Source organism: Pomacea canaliculata, linkage group LG1 (genome assembly GCF_003073045.1).
Source record: "Pomacea canaliculata isolate SZHN2017 linkage group LG1, ASM307304v1, whole genome shotgun sequence".
Lineage (NCBI taxonomy): Eukaryota > Metazoa > Mollusca > Gastropoda > Architaenioglossa > Ampullariidae > Pomacea > Pomacea canaliculata.
In genome coordinates, this window is record NC_037590.1 from 29,826,022 (window position 1) to 29,846,089 (window position 20,068).

The window sequence follows — 20,068 nt, forward strand, 5'->3', positions numbered from 1 at the left end:
ACGATGCAGTGACCTCACAAAGATCAAAGCGCTGTCGGTTCTTCATCTCCTCTCTCTCTCTCTTTTTAATATATTTAGTTAATCGCTGCATCACACAAGGCTTTTGCAAAAATCACAAGTGGGCAAGGAACACGCACTAAAAGCTTATCACACAAGATAACCAAACATCGGTTCTCACAACGGCAACCATAACCAGTTAAAACAAGACAAAAAACACGTTTTCTGACATAACTGGTCAGTCATAACAGTTGTGAAGGAGTCAGCATCGCAAAGCAGACAGTAGGCGGAGCCATCTTCTTGCAGGAAGTATCTGGTAGAAAAAAGTGGGCATCCATTAATCATGCTGAGAGAAAACACACTTACTGGCAAGCCAATGGAACCAGGGGGTCCTGCATCACCTTTTGTACCCTGTTAAAAAATGAGAGCCTGGTCAAATACAATAATGGCCGGCAAAGCTTTAAAAAAAGCTTAAAAATAAAGATGTTTAAAGCTTAGTCTTGTAATCATACTCTCTTGTGGTTACCGCAGACAGCTTCGTTCCTTGAAATTTCTAAGTGTCTATTAACCGACTTTTAACACAAAAGGCTGATTAATGTATTTTTATTGAAGAAACCGACAAACATTTTTATCCAACTGTTAATCAGCTGTCTTAAACTGGTGACTGCAGTTTGTCAAAACAACATTTTAAGCAAAATAAATGTTTTTTAAAATCTCACAACTCACACTAAACGACCAGTCTTATTGAAACTGCGCTCAGACTACATTCTTTGAAAGATTAACTAAGAAAGTGACTTTGCAGAGAAGTAAGTAGGCATCACTGAGAACACTAACATGTCGGTAAAAGATATTCCATGCAGAGGTTATGTTGAAACAGTAAGTACAGATATAATGAAATAAAAATTCACGAACATTTAATGGACGGCTACAATGCATTCAGCCCAGCATCTGTTGTCTCACTTCTACAATCATTCCGAAACACCAAAGTTAAAAACGAAGCATGAACCCACTTCATCCAAAAAAAGATAAAACCAGTTCAAGAAAACCTTTTCAATATAGTGCAGCCTCAGACAGGAGAAGTTATACGGAGCAACACATGACTCATGCGAAGTTCCTAGTCTACTTGCAGCCAGTGACAGAAAACACCAATGGAAATCATGCACCTCTGACATCTACACCCCCAAAAGTCTGATAACTTAAAAAAACAAATATGAAACAAAGCATTAAGAAGCCATCAACTGCACTGAAACAATCATGCAGAGAATGGAAAAATACATGCAAACACACTGCCAGAAACATTAGCCACAATGGTTGACACCCGTGCAAAAAAACAAAAGTTAAAGTCCCTGCGACAACAAAGTTGTAGTCCCATTTGTTATGGTTGAAAAACACCGACAGAGAGAGACTGGTGTGCATTAAAAGGCATGCTCAAAGTGCTGTTATTTCGAATACAACAATACTATGTTAATGGAGAATGATCAGAAACCAACTTACTAGGTCACCTTTCAAGCCTGGAGGTCCGCGATCACCCTGAAACGACCAATCACTGACTGATATCTCTCTCTCTCAAGCCACCATTAAGAGTCGTTTAAAGCCAAGACAAGTTGGTTTACAACTAGTTTAGTAATATCGTGAATATCTTAAGGCCTTTTGTCATTTCAGTCTCGATCAGCCGAAAAGTAGTCACTTTATTTGACTTTTTTTTTAAAAAGTTTTTTTGAGAGAGTTTCTAGTAAACTTGTATTTAAAACTACTAAAACACAGACGACTGAAAAATTCGAATGGGCAAAGACATTTTAGGAAGACTCTGATATTTCTTTGTTATATAAACAGTAACAATACCTTAATACCTGGTGGCCCCTGTAGTCCCATTGGTCCCTGGTAAACATACAGCCCAGGGTCATTTGAAGCATTTTCACAAAATGCCAACATATTTCTTTTTAAAGCAGAATATTCGTTAGTGCTTCACTCAGAAATGCTCGTTTTCGTTAAATTATGTCATTAAGATGTAAAATATTTCCTCAGCATGTAATTATATAGAAAACCATTTTGATGGATTATGATAAAGCATTTCCATATTGGGTCGCTTTAAGATACCACATCCCCCGCAAACCCCACAGTAGATACTAAAGACTCGATTGCTGTTAACCTAAGATATTTGCAAACAGTTCGTCTGCTTATGTGAAATGAAAAGAAAATTCATGTGGGATGATGACAGTCTCCAGCTTAAGGGCAACTCACCATGGGGCCGGGGGGACCTGGGGGCCCGGGCAGCTGAAACACACAGGGAGGGAAGGGTCTGAGTGATCGTCAACAAATACCTTGTTGAGGTTCTGGCAGTACAACGGCCAGGTATTTATCTACACTTCAAGCAAGTACCAGACACTTGCTACAGCAAACAAATCTGATCAGAATCTTTTACAGCGTTTATAATGATTACAGTTTTTTTCAAACAATGAGATAAATTGATTTTCCCAGTGTCAATGCAGAAATATGTATAACATTCATTAGACCATAGCGAACCGCGACTGGGAATCTTTGAATTGACGAAAATGTATACAAAATGAGATGAAAGAAAACCTTCACAAAAATTTTCTCCTGACAAATATTTCCAATGAAAACATAGAATGGGAGGAAAACAGCTTACCCCTTCACCACTGCCTCCTCCACCCTCTACAGTACCTGGCTCCCCCTAGCAACAGAGCACGGGTGACAATAATTACAAACAACTCTCTCTGCATCAACAGAAACATGACCGGCATTAAACCTTTTCTACCTTCTGACTCAAAGTGTGTGGAAGAAATTTTAATTTATAATCCCCCTATAGGGTTTTACAATATTGCTTAACGAAGGTTCGAACCATCTAGTATGAAGCACAATAATTAAATCGAAAACAAAGCTGATGAATATTCTAGCAAGGACCGACAACTGCTCACTAAACCAGGGGAGGCAACTCACAGGAGGCCCAGGAAGGCCGGGTGGTCCGATCATGCCCGGTAAACCGGGCGGTCCCATCTCGCCCTTATCTCCCTTCAGACCAGGAACACCCTGAATGTAGGAGTTAAATACAGTAAGCGCCAGTTTCCATTTCCAGAAACTGTAGAGATGATGCAACGTTTCTTAACAAAACCCGGATTTACAACTTCAAACGAATTCGATATAATTCTGTTTTTAAATCTAGCCTACACATTTATTTGTTGTGTACAAATTAAATATCCGCTATCGTTGAAAAACAGTTTGAAAGAAGCATGTTAATCTGTAACTGTATTAAGTCCAGGTGCCATCAAGGTCCAGATTTTACGAAATTTACAAATGGGTTGTAAGATGGTGAAAGACAAAAGTGACTTCAGTGTCCTCACATAGGAATTGTTAACACTAAAGGAAACAATGGTGCATCAACATGCCAAAGAGTGCCAAACGTTTAGGGCTTGGTGCTCGTGACAACGACTTTGTGTGATTCAAATAAACACAGTTAAAGCTGTTTTAACGACACTGCATGTGCGGACAATTTGAAACTGCCAAATTGTGGAGAGTAGTACGCCAAGTACATACACCCTGTCATGGTTTTATTTCCGAAGTCTAGACTATGGGGCTAAAGTAACTGATGCTTTATGCCAAAGGTCCTTGTCCTTGTTAATGTTGGCTTTCTTCTGGTCTCTAGTCAGAGAGTTTGAAAGAAGAAATGTAGGAATAAAGCATTTGGTTTGAACGAGCTGAGAAAAAACAAACAAACAAACAAAAACGATAGAGGCTGATCTCTGACACCGTTTGCTACCTACACTACGTTTGCTATGCAAGATTTCAATGGGTAGGAGATGTCTAGGTGCAAAAAAAAAAAAAAAAAAAAAAAAAAAAGGAGGATAGTCGAGAAAATGTCGAGTAGGATTTGAAGGATCACAGTAACAAAGAATGGTGATGTTTTAAGGCGATCACGTGTCTAACCAACAGGGAAACGGAGTGCAACTGTATGAAATCCCTCAGCGCAGAAATAATTCATAACTGGAATAATCAATCTCTTTACAAGAATGGGTACTAGGTCAGAGGCCGTTAGATATACCAAAGACTCTGAAAGGGTCATAATCATAAAAGTCCGGCAATATTTTCAGATGCGAGCAGCTGCTAAAGGTGAGACTCACTGGCTTTCCTACGATACCATCCGCTCCGTCCTTGCCGTTCTTGCCGGGCGCACCTGCCTCACCTTTCAGACCCTGCAAGTTGTCACGTGACAAGTTCATTACGCAGGTCCAGAACACCTGAGGTGCACCTGTTCTGACTTTGGCAAGCCGGGCACTGATGCTGTGCCGGCATGTACATGTACAGAGTGGAGTGAAGAAAGCAACGACTGCTTTCTGCATACATTATGCAAGAACATCGCAGTAGAAAATACAGACAGCAGTACAAATGCACACGAAATGCGATTCATTTACAAATAAATTAAAAGAGAAAGAAAGCGAGAAATATGCAAGTAATGCAAAACTGTGCAAACATAGATGCAATGTTAGAAACTCAGTCACTTTGAAAGATTAATAAATATTTTAAAAATAACGAGACTTTACTCGATTTAATATTTAAATTAAAAAAATATTCATCCATCAATAGAGGCAGCTAAATAATGTTAATTAATACATAACCAGAATTGTTTACTTACAAATTTCAATATCTTAATATAAATCCTTATATATATTCTAGCATGTAGATATAGTAATGATCAGATTTTCTAAAGGTCGCCTTTAACTTTTTTTTTTTTTTTTTTGGTGGGGGGTGGGGAGATCATCTGAGCGATTACAGTTAAATAATTTGCGGCTAGTTTTGTTTTTGTGTTGCGAGAGATATATCCTTGTGAAACATGCAATCCAAAAGACAGGGCTACCTCCTAGAGGCAGAGCAGCCACAGCATAACGACAGGCATAGAAAATAAAGTTTGAAAGGTGAGAGAAACAAGTAGTGCATTGATGCACATCGACTGCATGAGCAAAACAAAAGGTGAAACGTTAGCAAGATGTGTATACCACATGTGACACACGTCAGGTGCCATGGTCACATGACTAGCTACATAAACACGGGAGGGGGAGGGGAGGGATCGAGGGGTGACCGGCCTACCTGCTGACCTGGCAGCCCGAGGGCGCCCTTCATTCCGGGTAGACCAGGTGCACCGTCTTTGCCAGGCGGCCCCTGGGGGCCAGGGAAGCCTATGAAGGTTGCCTTGGCTGTCTTGCCACGTCGACCCTACAGCGCAAAGTGTGACGACACGTGCGTAAAACATAAACTGAACACATAAACAAACACACGTGGAGACAATCTTCTACAAGCTAAAGACGTCAGACGTTTGACCAATGTCTCTGACCTACCACATCCTCAGCAACAGCTGAAGTTGTAAATGATACACATACAGGGTAGATACAGAAAATTGGAACTTTCAATTAATACTTTTTTTAATACGAAATTTACTGACTTCCTTTTATGTGTGTGTGCGTGTGTTTTGTTCACAGTGAATATCTTCTAGCCAGAACCAGGCGTAAAATAAGAATTATTATCATCATCATTAGAAATTAATTTCCTAAGAGTAGAATTTTGTAATGCTGTCCATCACTACTAATAGACTATAATAAAACAATAAAAAAGTTTGACATATTTCATACAGCATTTCTCTCCACAGGCACGACGGGAGACGTTTTAAATAATAAATAAATAATAAGCGCTTCTCGCTTAGTACCTAAACATTATCTAAAATCATATTTAACAGAGAGCGTGGTAAGCAAAACAGATTGTCTAAAATATTGAGTCAGTTTTAAGAAAAATGTGGGTGCTTGGGAGGGGACATTTAAAGACTAGATAATTAGCAGCTACTGTTGCCCTGAACATGCAGAGGGCATGCTGGGAGCAGATCACAAGGAACACATCCTACAAGATACAGGCACAACACACACTAAAGGCACTAAGTCTATGTCACTCGAAACTTCGTGAGGTGGTTTACTGTACACTACAACATATATTAATTAGTAGGAAGGATGATAAAGGTGCGTTCCGCAAAATTTAGTTTGGGTTAGAGAAACAGAGACGATAACTTGTGACATGCTGAGTGAACAGGACGCTGTTACCACTCGAAGGGACACAACCACAACCCAGCAAAGCCTGATGGCCTCCAGTTCATGACCTGGTAGAATCATATTTTCTACTTGCACACATTTTGCCACCAGGTGTAGACTTGCCTACTGGTCCAATAATTTCTTCAAATGTACAGGAGAAGACGACTGATTGTTTTCTTTATGACATCCAACTCCAGTGGATTGTTCAGCTGGGTCCAGGAACACCCAGCATGCAGTGCATGTGTTTCAGAATTCTACAAGATCACTGATAAAGGGCCACAAAGGAGTGACATCACTCGCACGAACAGTTGAGTCACAGGTGAAATCTCCAGGTGTACACTTCCGTTCAAGACTTTGGTGTCTTTAAGGTGCTAAGGCCTCTAGCATCTCTTTTCCGAGCAAAATGGGCAAAAATACCAATCATTTAGCGGAGCAATGTCAGAGCTGAATCATGTCAACCTCACTGGGCAGATTATGGACAGGTTCAGGCAAAGTACAAAAAGGTCCCGAAAACTGAAAGATGCTGCTGCTTGTCAAGCCGTCATACCTGTGTAAACCTAGAGATTTCAAACTTTTGTACGAGTGACCAGCTTGTGTAAAACTCCTGATTTAATTTAAACCAGTGTATTTGTTTAAAAAAATGCTGTATTTAATCCTTATCCTTTTGATAAGCATGTCAGTTGAACTACGTGAAAAGCTCGTCTGCAGCTATCTTGAATACACGATTATTTAGAAAGCTCGAAATATTATTTACAGAGAATTAAGAGCGCAAAAGAATGACGCGTGGATATTACAAAAAAAAAAAAAAAAATCATCATGTGTCTCAGAGTAAAACTTTGAACACTTTTGATATCTTCGAGAAAGAGCTCACTAAATACAGCAGTCTGGAGATTGCAAGGTGGTCACCCATACCCGGCTTGTTAGCGCCAGACAGGGCGCAGGAGGTGCAGGAGCAGTGAGTGTGACATAAGTGAAGGGAGCAAGAAGACACCTACAGTCAGGGTGGACATCATGCGTATTTACCCGTTGTCCCCTAGCGCCCCTGTCCCCCTTCTCACCCTTAAGGCCCGCCGGTCCGCTGGGCCCAGGAACACCCGGCATGCCGATCTCGCCCTACAACACACACAGGCGCCCAGCTGCAGAGTTATTGTTCTTCATCATAGTTACCTGCCTTTCGTCTTGTCTTTCCCCACAAATCACCTAGCGGTATTGTTCCCATTTTTCTTCTGACATTATGTGTTTCCTGACTGACTGCCATCTTCTATCTCTCACGCTTTCCACGTCTAGAAATTTGTTTCCTTGGCTATTGACTCGCTGTTCCCTCCAATCATTAAATGCTTACCACTAGGAAAGGCGCTAAGGCACTTTATCTCCTTTATCATCTTATCACAAAGCATTTTTGTTAGAAGAACAATGAATGACAATGTTATGTCAACTTGTTAACAATTGTAATAAATTTTATACTTCACTCTGCTCCACCTTTACCGCGACTTCAATGCAAGCAGTTTTCAACCTCCCTCCCTCTCTACCAGTTCATATTTTTCTTTGAATACCGTAAGGCAAAAGCCACTTATCTTAAATCCTTCATTCCCGTCTACAACGGTTTGTACTGAATTCTGACCATTCGGCCCAAAGAGAGTTGAATTCTTATTCATTATTTTGAAACACAAGTGCATGATGGGTAAAATTAAATACAGAACTTTCATGTGTGATCTGCTGCTCTTATCGTCAACCACTCGGAATATATTAATAGAAACCAGAAAACCACCGTGACTACCCCAGACACATTGTATCGTCTTATAATAAAATAATAATTTATAATAATATAATTAATAGCACATAACAGCGACAGAGTTGGACGCAGTTACCATATAGTCTCTTGATCCAGTATAGATACAGTAACAAAGTAATTACTAATTAGAAATAATACATGATATTAAACACTGTCCAGGTAGCAAATGCATCACCGAACAATTCAGAACAGAATGAAAGACAAGAAAACTATACTGTGACAAAGTAATCATCATCAGTATATTGAAGACAAAGGCAAACTTAAACTACACATCTCGGTCTTAGTATAAGTGAGAGTCTGATACGATAAACAATTGACAAAATGTAAAAGTCGCTACACGAAGCTGTCAAAAAATGGTGTTTAGGAACTGGACATGGGGGCAGTTGGGGAGGGAGGTGGGATACTATGAGAGAAAAAAGGAGACGGAAGAAGAAAAAGCTAGAGACATGTGAACAGCGAATGAAAAGTGAACGGCGAGTAAGACTCATTCACGCACATGGCACAGAATCGACAGAACCAAGAACTGAGGTACACGCACTCCAGCACACTTCCGTTTCAAAAGGTAAAAACACTTGTTATAACAAAGGGCTAAGCTGGCCCAGGTGCCAGTTACTCTTCCTGCCAAATATCTGCAATGAACAAAAATCCTCACAAAACTGAAAAAAACATGCTATATGAAAAGAAGTTAGTACTATTTTAGAAAAGAGAATCATAATAAAAAAGTTAATACTCTTATTAATCGGCTCTCGTGACTAAAACGTGTTGAAATCTCCATCAGCAATAATCTCTAACTGTGAGCACCTGCTAAAAGAAACAAATTTTGTTAATCCTCAACCTACCCAAATAATAAACACATTGTACTGAATCGTACAGTCTGTTCTCTGTAAAAAGTAACAACCACATGAGACGAAAGTCAGTTCAGTAAAACTCAAATGACAGGCTGGCAGAATTTTTCAAACTGCTTCATATTCAACCGTCTGACCTGCTGTAAACAAAGCGTAAACAACAATTACATGCATCGTATATCCCCCATAAAGACAGCGGACGAACCCGTTCTTTGGCAACAAGTTCAGACGATCATCTCTGAAACAAAGTGTAACATGCCAGCAAGATTAAGCTTGTGAAATCCCAGTCAACATTAAAAATAAGTTTTACAACCATCTTATATGTAAGGAAATATACTGACTCGCACAAACATGTACATTGTACAGTATTATATGTCACTTACTGAGTACGTGGGTCTGAGTATTTATAACCTTTAAATGAGTGTACTTTCATAAAAAAGGGACAGACACTTTGGCTTTGAACTGAATAATAATTGAGGCAGTTTGCTTGTGGTTCAGTCTGCTATTTATTCATCTGGTTAGTGGAAAAGCTGCGTAAGTTTTGTTCAGGGGTTAGAAGAAAGAGGACAAGAGGGTTGTTTGGGGGAGGTTAGGGAAAGAGCTTGTTGAATGAGAAGGCCCTAAGACTAGTAGATGAGATAAAGATGCCATGAACGACTTATAGAAAGAAAGATGATATATTTAGCCAACACCGCTTAGCAAAAAGAGATAAGAAAACAAATCGTTCACCAATCACCCAGGTATGTAAGCAAGAAAGCAGCCAACCACTCACCCATCCGCCTCAATCAACCAATTTGGAATTAATGACTTGCCTTAAAATACCGTTTTTCAAGTAACTGATATTTCCTCTCGTTTTAAAATATCTGTTCTACACTGAAATGTCTAAATGGAAAATGACTTGTATTTTCAAGGGGAGAGAACTACTTCTTTACCAGTGTTATATTCTAGAGTTTTCTCCCCTAGCCCTTGCTCTTAACGTTTGGACAAGTTACGAACTCAGCTGAAACCTCTGCAGAACTTCAATGAAGAGCTTAAACACTACACCCTTCTATCATTCATACCGATCCTAAGATTTCACGATTTCAGAAACTTCACGAACTTTGAAAACAATTGAATTGTCGTAAGATTTCTGCTGAAAATATTCAAATAATTTTAAGTTAAAAATCTATGAAAAGTTATGTAAACAAAACAATTTTGTCAGTCGATCGAACGAGACCACACATCCAAAAGCTGTTCTTACGGAGACAATAAGCAGGAGAGGGGATAGCTTGAAGATAATAGAAAGTTACAACAAAAAGTGTGTAGAGTTTACACATGTGGTTAATATTTCCGCATCAAGAATGCAAAGAAGATGGTCTGTTGTTGATCAGGCATTAAATTGAAAAATGTGAAAGTTAAGCATGGATAGACACGCATATACATATTTCCTTCACTAAGAATGTGCAAAGCTTTGTGACGAAGGATGAGACAAAGTATGAGATATTGGAGCCACCACCACGAACGAGTTATTTTCAGGGATTGACAGACGGGAGAGCAGCAATGGCTGAGGCCGTGACAGCAGCAGAAGTAACTCTTCCTTCTGTGTGGTGTCAGTAATACCTTGCTTTCGCCACAATCTTCGATAACCAACTCATATTCCTCCTCATCGCCTTCCTCATTGTCATTGCTGTCAACAACATCGTCATCGCTGGCATCGACCGCGCCCTCTGTTTTGCCGACTCGCTTTCGCTGAAAACGTTTGACCTTCTTTCGCTTCACCTCACTGATGTCCTTGACCTCGAGGCGGCACGTGCGATGACGCTTATGCAGGGGTCCCGACTAGGAGAGAGTTGACACACACATCAACATGCTTTTATGGCTGGCAACGTGCGCCCGACATTGGGGGGAGGGGAGTAAGGGAGGATGAGTTGAGGGGAGATGTGTGGGGCGACCTTTCGAGGCACCTATGCTGCAGTCACGGGGGACAAGCCATCCATGGAAGGAGGTGCAGACATACAAAAAAGCGGAAATTAGGCAACAAGTACCCTTGCTGCAGTCAACAGCAGTTACACAGCTGAATAGCATACAGACTTTTCATCAGATGTTCGTGTAAAAATCAGGATTTAGCAAACGAGGGGAAAAAAGAACGCTCGGTTCTGTGACTGCAGCAAAGGTAAGTAAAAGGTAAGAACGCCTTTGACGTAAGCTGTCAGGGTATTTATCTGGAGCGCCCCTGGTGACCAGCAGGAAATGTCCATACTACAACATCCCCAGGTCCCGCATCTTCATCAAGGGCTCGATAAATGCACCAACAGCTTCACGTTGTCAACGTTATGTTAGTGGCGCCAGAAACTGCAAATGGGGGAGGGGGAGGGGTATTGAGGGTTGTGATGGAAGGAGGAGGCGAGTTATCCATGAAAAGGCGGAGCAGAGCAAGAACCCAAACCCCAGCACGAGACACGCAAAACAGTTCAACAGCAGCGTCAGCAGGAGGGGCGTCAGCAGCAAAGCGTCAACTGCCCTGTGTCCTGTACTCCCCAACGGTCCGTTTCTCACCTTGGGACCAGGGGGCCCCTGCGGGCCAGGATTGCCCTGAATGAAGCCGGCAGGGAACGAGGTGGGATGGGAGTCAGAACTCCCAAGACCACTCATTCTGGGCTTTCCCTGTAACACAAGCAATTTTAGTCCGCGCTGTTCCCGAAACCGCTTTGCGCATGTGCGGTGTAACTGGCTGCCGCTGCAGCGACATCGTCACGTAGGAAATATAAAACTGACATAAGGCCAAACAAAGCACAAAACTCTTCCCAGCACACAGGTGCAAATTTCGGCTGTGAAACGTCGCATTTTCTGACGGGTAACAATTCAGTTTTAGAGAAGCATCCGGTGATTTTTTTAACTCAAAAAAAAAAAAAAATTAAGAGATATATCTGTAATTTAAGGTTAGTTACATGATATATACAAACGTGGTTATGAGACAGATCTCAAGCAGTTTAAAACCAGTAAATACACAAGGCCTCATGCAGCTTAGTGGTACAAATTATGGCTTGTATTATCATGATTAGGACCGAACATGTATTAGTATGATCTAGTATGTAAGCAATAACACTAGCGTCGTGCAGCTGGGGTGTCTGATATGCTTGTTAGAATATAGCAAAGCATCTCACATGCGCTGGCAAGATTTGATAAGTACTGTTTCGAGGGATGGTTGGGTAGGTTGAAGGGTGGGGGAAGTTATGCACGTTCATACCAGCTTGGAAAGCATTATAATCCATGCTAGCTGGAAAGCTTACTATTACGGAAACAACACACATCTCCGATGCTAAGACATGCATTCAGTATTCATGACCTCACGATGCAGTTAGTATACATGCACCAGAAGTGAAGATGTTATGTCAGAGGGCACACAACCAGGTATTAAAAAAAATTAACGTTGACATTTTTTTTCTCAACATTCATCAGTTTCAAAATGAAATTTGAGGATGGAAGGATGGGAGAGACTCGAAGTCTCGCTCTCGTCCTCCTCAAAATAAATAAACACACATCACCAGTTATTTCTACATCATTAGCACTTACATTAGCATTATTAGCACTTGCATTATTGTTATTAGTATTGGCATTACTATTCAAGATTCCGTTTGCTTGCAAAGAAACTGGTCACGCTTAGTGGCTTCAAGAAATGAGGTTCGTGAGAATGAAACTCTCTGCTGTATACACGTAAACAAACACTAAACCTAAGGGAGGGAACTAAGGTCCTAGTCTTTGGTTACATCATTGCACTAAGGGTCAGAACTCCGGCAACCAGGGTACGCACGCATGGCATGCAAAACTCACTCTGGGGCCCGGAGGACCGGGTGGGCCAGGAAACCCGGATGTCGCTTGGACCGCTATTTCCTGTCCAGTCGTTGTGTTTGTCCTGATGGTGACAGTGTTACCTGCCTCGCCTTTGCGGCCCGGCATGCCTGGAAGGCCTGGTAGGCCTGGGAGGCCTTCTAGACCGCGTACACCCTTCTCTCCCCGCGGACCCTGTGCAGGACACGGGCGCATCTCAATGACTGGACCGATCTACGTCACTCCAGTGACGATGTGAGCGACGTCACCCGCAGCGACGGTGTCACTCATCAGTTTGGACCAGTTGATTGAGCCAGCCATATGTTGTTATTGTTGTTGTTTACTGGGACTGGCCCATTATAAACGGCAGACAAGTTTTCGCTATTAATTTCAATTCTTAAAATAAAGGTGTATACTAAGGGACCGACCAGGATTGGACACGAACGGGCTTTTAAATTTATCTACTCATATTAAAAAAACAGCGAAGGGGCTCGGAGGAATAGAATCCTTCAGCAACAAAACCATTCCTTCTCTCCTCTCTAAAATTCCTCATTTTTTGTCTTTGATGGACAAACCATTTGACTTCCCTTTATTTTCCATTGTGCTGGGCCGTGAGTAGTGTGCAATGAGTAGTGTGCGATGGTGTTTGTTTGTGTGTATACTGTATCTGTGTCCATGCGTAGATATGTCTACATGCGTAGGCGTGTGTGTGTTTGTGAGTATATTGTGCTGTGTACATGCGTAGGGGAGTGTGTGTGTTACGTGTGCGATACAAATCAGTATTGCTAAGCACATAAGAAGCGATGAAATGAGCAATGCTTGACCTGAACATATTTTGACTTGATTTTGTGTGAAGACGATGGTATTGGTGAAATGTTTGTCAGTGGAGGACAGCAGTGGTTGATGTGGCAGTGACAGAAATGCGCGTACGAGAACAGACTGCGGGATAGAGGGGTCTGTCACTAAGCGTTTGCTCTTATTTCACCCCATTGATTGCAATTAAACTGCAACAGCCATCTGAAACAATCTACCAGGTATTTCACTGCATATAGAGTTAGTCCACGCGTTAGTTCCGCTAAGTAGATAATTCCAGATAACGAACAAACACAAGGTGAGTCATTTGTCCCTGAGTATACCACCGAACCCTCTGCAAGTCGGAGGAGTTTCAGTATTACTCTACTATAATGTTCTTGCGGTAGAGTTCAAAGCCATTTAAAGCAGCAAAGATAAAATAAGCCCGCTGAAGCTTTTTAGAATATTGTATTATGTGCACTGTACTTCATAGTATTACTAAGGATGTAAGGAAAGTTAATTATATAGAAACGGGATATTGCTACACACTAACATACATTACCTTGTGTGTATCTCAGATTTACTGTATTTTCAGTACATAATTATTCTACATCTAAATATTCACTCAATCTTTCGTTCCTGAAACATATATTAGTACCCTGTACTATGTATCACAGGGAGATAAAGACTTTCGTCGAACTATTTACACAGATGTTATATTTTAGAGCAATATTGTCAGCAAAAAGCCTTTTCTGCACCTTCGCTAGTCTTCAAATGCCTTTCAGGCTAAAAGAAGCAGATACCAAGGCAACTGGAGGATGCAAAAGATTACTGACTCGAATCATGCCATTCTCTCATGTTCGCATCACTTTACAGGCACTAAGTAAATCAAATGAGACATTGATTGCAATTAAATAAATCTTCAGTAATAAAAGAAACCATTATTGCTAGACTTTGTCTTATGCGAAATGGGACAGTAAGAAGCCCTTTTGAAGATTGTCATTTCAGAATACAAGAATGAGATTTAAAGTTTAACATTGAGTAACATCAAGTTTCTATTAAGTCTCCAAGTCAAGGAGGTAAGCATTACATTTTGAGCAAAACATAAAATGAGAAAGTTAAAGGCAAAAACGGACTGATGGAAAAACGTTTGAGACAAAATTTAAAAAAATATTTATTCCATGATAGTAAGAAAAGGCATAACATTCATTACACTTACAGCTTCTCCGGACTTTCCTTCCTCTCCTTTTGGCCCCTGAAAATAGACAGGGAAAAATAAAAACAGGAACACACACACACAAACCAGCTACAAAGTATAATGACGCTGTTATCGTCTCTAAGTAGTCTATTCTTAGCATAAAGGTAGGCTAAACCGAAGACGCGAGCTTAACGGCTTCAAAGGTTGCTCTTGTTTAAAGATCTGTTTTGAATACGCACTTATTTTGTTATTGGTTTTATGTTATAAAATGCTCAAAACTGTCGCCGCCAGGGAAGGATGATTTTTTTTTTAATGGATCGTATTAACCGCGGGTAAGGGCAATTTTAAAAAGGGGAGGCTACCACCTAAAACAGGTGAATAAAGCATTCCCAGAGTTGCTTCCCTTACACCACATGCTACCTCGTGGGAAGGAATGGGGATTAAGATAAGACTTTATTTGTCCCAGAGGGCAATTCTGGTGCAGCTCGATTAAAATTAGAATTCATACACAATTGCATGCACAAAACTATTCATGTCTCATTCATAACCCATTCAAAAGTCACACTGCTGAAACAATAAAAGACAACCCGCAGGATTGGAGGACTACATAGTAGTCTTCCTCTTGGAACGAACATTAACAGCAACAAAAAACAGAATAAAAACAAAACAAACAAAAAACGAGCGGACCGCGGCTAAGGGCAATTTAAACATGGGAGGCTACCACCTAAAACAAGTGAATAAAGCATTCCTAGAGTTGCTTCCCTTACACCACATGCTACCTCGCCGGGAAGGAATGGGGATTGGAAGAGTACATAGTAGTCTTCCCCTGGAAGTTTGGGGACATTGCCGACAGCTCACGCAGGCACGAACTCCTGTGCAGACGCTCGCACACACACACTCTCTCTCTCTCACACACACACACACACAAACTGCATACCTGAGGTCCTTCTGGTCCAGGTGGCCCCTGTTATGAGAAAGATGTTTGTAATTAACAATTTTATAGATCATGGGTACATGTATAATAGTACAAATTTGAAAATAATAACACTGTAAAAGTTAATGACAGGCGGCAAAGAACTTGCTTACCAAACATAGATGAAAATATCTATTCCTTGAAGATGGTTTCTTATGTTTTATTTGTTGGTATCTAGAACATTCCAGAGCAGCTGGGAAAGCTTAGCATGCCCTGAGTTAAAGTATGTGGAATAAATGCTGTGTACAAATGAACTACAACCGCATATACAGCTTAGAAACCAACTCTGTTTCGTTCCGAGTTGAAATGAAGAGATGGCACACGTCAGCTGATCTGGAAACGTTCACCCTCGGTAAAAGTGAATGAAAGAGAAGAGACACCCCTCCCCCCCCCCCCCAAAAAAAAAAAAAAAAAAAAAACAACGAAAAAAAACCCCGAAAAAAAAACCAAACAACAAAAATACACTCGCTTCACACACACACAGAGAAGAAGGGGGAAAGATAGGCGGGAAGAGAGAGAAGAGAAAGAATAGAATAAGGAGAGAGTGAGCGGGAGAGAAAGAAAGAGAAGAGGGGTTTAAGGAGAAGTCAGAATGAAAGAAGGGAACAGAGAGAGAGACTCAAAGAGAGAGAGAGACTCAAAAAGAGAAAGTAGGAGAAAAAGAGACAGCTAAACCACTGACTGGTTTTCCTGGCGGTCCTGTAACGCCATCAAAGCCGGGTAGCCCGGGTGGACCAGGATCTCCTTTTGGTCCTTGTGGGCCAGGTTCACCAGGTTCACCCTGTTAATCAAAGTACGGACGTCCGTGAGTCTCCAAAAGAAAGGATTTTTTTTTTTACATTAGTTCTACTTTTCCCGCAGAAGTGCTGCCATCTGGCGATCGCTTGGCACCCTCTCCACATCCCGGAATTTATTCCTTACTTGAGCGAGGATGGAGGAGAAATAAAGGTGAAGTAGCGTGCTGTGACTGTCACTCACAAAAATAGGAGGACGAGCGAAGTCCTTTGTCAAGTTTAAGGCAGCAAGAAGTGCTTACTGTACCAACGTGTACTGTACCAATCTGACATTCGTTGAATCTTGGACTCACTTGTTGAATTAATTTCTTAGTCTCAGTGACGAAGGTCAATAGCGTCTAAATCGAACACTTTACCAATGCTGCCAACAGCTTTCGTCTTACATATTCTTCCGTTATAAATGCTATTATTTTAAAAAAAAGAGTAGATAACATGTACTCTTTAGTGCTGTAAACAAGGAGCAGCTATTTGAGAAGCACGTGCAGACAAGAAAGCAGACTAACAGGCAATGTTATCGCCACTGCGCATGCGTGGTTGCCTTGCCAAAGTGTACATGCGCCGTTACATGCGGATGGCGACGAAGAGAAATGTGAACGACTGGCGACGACAACAAGAGAAAGCACGCACACAAACATTGGGATTAACAAGAGCAAAACACGATATGGTAAGTGCAAGACTGTCCTCGCTAATAAAAGTGTTTGCCAACACTGTCGCGCCAACAAGCGTCATACATATACATCCATTCATGCATCCATATCTTCACTTGTGTTTGTGTGTGTGTTGGTGGGATTATGGGGGAGGGGGTTGGGTGGTAGCATACAGAGAACTGAAAACGCTGTTTGCACGGTTGCAGCTTTTTGGACAAAACTATCATCACCTGTTCGCCTGACAGCTTCGTATTTCTGGAAAAGCTTTAAAGATTCTTTTAATGATTCTAGAAATCTTAATTTGCAAGAAAAACTGCTTGCCTTCTGACAGACAGACAGACGCGTATCTTTCCTAACGATAACAGTCTGAAACTAACTTTAGAGCAGCAGAACTGTCTGATAATTTCGGAGGATGTCGAATACTTTTTTGCATAAAAATTATGTAAAAGGGTTTCTCTATCTCTGTCCTTCATACACACAAACGCCCTAGCGCGCACGCACACACACATACATATACATACAACGCGAAGGTTGATAAACATAGCAGTTCTTTATCTTCATAATATAATTTTTATGAATATATTTGTCCAAATTTATTCTGCGACTAAACTGTCGCCATGGTTACCTTTAGTTGCACAATCTTCAGTTCCCATTCAGACCCGTCTAATCCAGATGGAAGACCAGGAGGTCCGCGGTCACCCTGGAGACGGTTGCCATGCAAAAGCGAAAGCAGTCATGTGCGACGTGCCAGAGACATGCAAGCACGCGGACGTGCACGCTCCGGCCTGTGGTTTGCACATCACGTGCTACCCGGTGGCAGGGCCAACGTGTACAGTCCGCTACCCTGCCACCAGGTGCTAACACAGCAGGGCCAGTGGCTCAGAGACACAACATTGCAAATACAATATCATCAGTAACATGTAAGTTTGTATCTAATTACATACTCTTGGCCTTCTAACTCATTGAAGAAGAGATCTGTTGGAAAGAAAAGACACACTGAAACAAAACAGTTTGCTGCATTCAGATAATAGGCTTGAAAAATTATAAAAGATGAAAAAAGCCTGGAAACCGATTTTCTGCAAGCCACGTGTTGAACTGAAACACTGACGATCATGCAAATGTAGGCAATCAGACTAACAATCATGCAAAGCATTGCAAAAGGACAGTGTAGAATTTCGTTTTTTCACATTTTCTGCAAGTGGCATGCTGGTCTGAAACACTTACAAACGTGCTAATGAAGCCTGCCAAATGAATAATCGCACAAAGCATTTTGAAATCACAAAGGAGAGTGCAACATAATTGAATGTCCTGAAAGGTTCGTGCAAAATGGACGAAAATGAAGACCACAATATGTCGTGCCAAGTGTACTTAAGTCACGAACCTTTATTGTAATGACCTCGTACGTTGACCCCTGTGATTGAGAAACGCGTAGTTAGAATACATGATACAGATTTTGTCAGAACAAGGCACAGGACATATCTAGTAACATTTTTAAAGACTTTCTGACAGCTAAAGGAGACCTCAGATGGGTATTTGGTTTAGAACTTCTCAGATCATTAAGGATTAAAATCCTATGTAAAAATATTTTCCACAAGCGATAATGATTAACGGTTTTCGTAATTCCAATCATGAGAATTTTGCCAGTTAGCGGTATCCGGAAGAGATGAATCATCTTAAAGCCAAAAAGAAAAATGCGGCACTCATAGTGACCATCACAAATGTACACACACTGTTTAAAGTGATATATTATTTTTTTCTGGTTTCTGATGGTTTGGTAACAACGAAATCAAAGAGAGTTTTGACATTATTCTTTTACTCAGATGGGTGCCAGGGGAGGTTTTACATCATTTTTGTTCATGTCTAGGGTGTCAGAGTATCTAAAAAACACAAATGATTAATGACCCAGGCAAATCCGATCACTAAAAATCCATTTTCTCCATATTATGTAAGCATTTGAAGTGTGTGTACATTTTGGGGCCTGCACTGCATAAATTGCTGCTTTATTCCAGGAACACACAACGCCATCTGGACTGATTGAAATACCTTTAAATGAACAATTTCGTGTGTCCCGGTTTGACCCTCCAATTTTATGGACCTTTTGATGCCCTGCAAGAGCAATTTGGTTGACAAATAAACGGTTTAATTTTTCTGGGGGACAGACAGTTCAAGGCACAACACAAACACTCGTCACAGAGAAACGCTGCAATCACGTGATTAGAACAAAACTCTGGTCTCAGTGTAAGCTGCCAGAAGTTAAAGTCCACCTGACATAAAGTGAAATAAAACTTTAGTAATGATCAAACAGGTACAACTGTTAACACGAAAAATTTGTCAACACGAAAATAAAGAAAAGAAAGGCAAATAAAGGGGAAGGGGTGAAGAAGAAACAGGAGTTAACCCCGAAAACTAAGAGTTTGGTTGAGATTGCAAACATGGATGGATTTCTGACATGGGGTAGTGGAGAAGGGTAATAGACCGATATTATAAACACGCTCCTCTAGAATCCAAGCTACTAATAAAAAGTTTATACACCATTCTTATGTTTACTTAATATTGTGTCTGAGGTGTCTATTATTAAAATACTAAATGATTTTAAAAGACAGTGTATTTAAGTCGTGCCTTTTAATTTTAAAAACAAAAGAAAATTTTCTACAAAATCAAAGAATAAAACGCTCAGAATTAAAAGTGACAGCGACAGCAAGAACACAACCACAAGAACACGTTGTCAAGACTACCATACCTTCTGCCCCGGTGCCCCTGCCATACCATCAAAGCCTGGAAGACCAGTATCTCCTTTATCTCCCTTCATACCTTCATCCCCCTGTGGGATGCACACAGCAAGTTTATGAATGAATTCGGTAATGAACAGGGCATGAATGAAAAGGGAAACGAAAATCTTCGTAACATTAAAAAATATGTACAGCTTTAAGGATAATTTGTGCTTAAAACAAGAAAACATACAAAGTTGTGTAGAAAGATTAAAAGCCTACTGGGATGCCATTTAAAAAAAATTATTGAGTAAAGCTCTGTACAAGATATTTCCCCAAATGTGTGCATGGTGATGTTTGTATCTGGAAAGTGGATGTAGGGCATTCACTCAGATTTGGGGAAATAGTATCTAGCACTTACAAAAATTA

General features: G+C 40.8%; 1 protein-coding gene across 12 annotated transcripts in view; it reads right to left on the reverse strand.

Moving 5' to 3' along the window:
- LOC112558212 (collagen alpha chain CG42342-like) overlaps window positions 1–20,068 on the reverse strand; it is a 99,474-nt gene that overhangs the window by 17,806 nt on the left and 61,600 nt on the right. For 9 of the 12 annotated variants that reach the window (XM_025228550.1, XM_025228594.1, XM_025228568.1 and 6 more), the window contains 15 exons: window positions 19,672–19,752; window positions 18,975–19,037; window positions 18,313–18,342; window positions 16,173–16,271; window positions 15,455–15,481; window positions 14,539–14,574; window positions 12,531–12,722; window positions 5,098–5,223; window positions 4,134–4,205; window positions 2,956–3,045; window positions 2,645–2,689; window positions 2,239–2,271; window positions 1,840–1,875; window positions 1,492–1,527; window positions 364–408 (listed from right to left, as the gene is read on the reverse strand). In XM_025228550.1, coding sequence (XP_025084335.1) covers window positions 364–408; window positions 1,492–1,527; window positions 1,840–1,875; window positions 2,239–2,271; window positions 2,645–2,689; window positions 2,956–3,045; window positions 4,134–4,205; window positions 5,098–5,223; window positions 12,531–12,722; window positions 14,539–14,574; window positions 15,455–15,481; window positions 16,173–16,271; window positions 18,313–18,342; window positions 18,975–19,037; window positions 19,672–19,752 — 1,011 coding nt within the window. Of the gene's footprint in view, window positions 1–363; window positions 409–1,491; window positions 1,528–1,839; window positions 1,876–2,238; window positions 2,272–2,644; window positions 2,690–2,955; window positions 3,046–4,133; window positions 4,206–5,097; window positions 5,224–7,106; window positions 7,197–12,530; window positions 12,723–14,538; window positions 14,575–15,454; window positions 15,482–16,172; window positions 16,272–17,556; window positions 17,632–18,312; window positions 18,343–18,974; window positions 19,038–19,671; window positions 19,753–20,068 lie in introns of all 12 variants that reach the window. The other 3 variants (XM_025228584.1, XM_025228541.1, XM_025228615.1) reach the window with 3 other exon arrangements.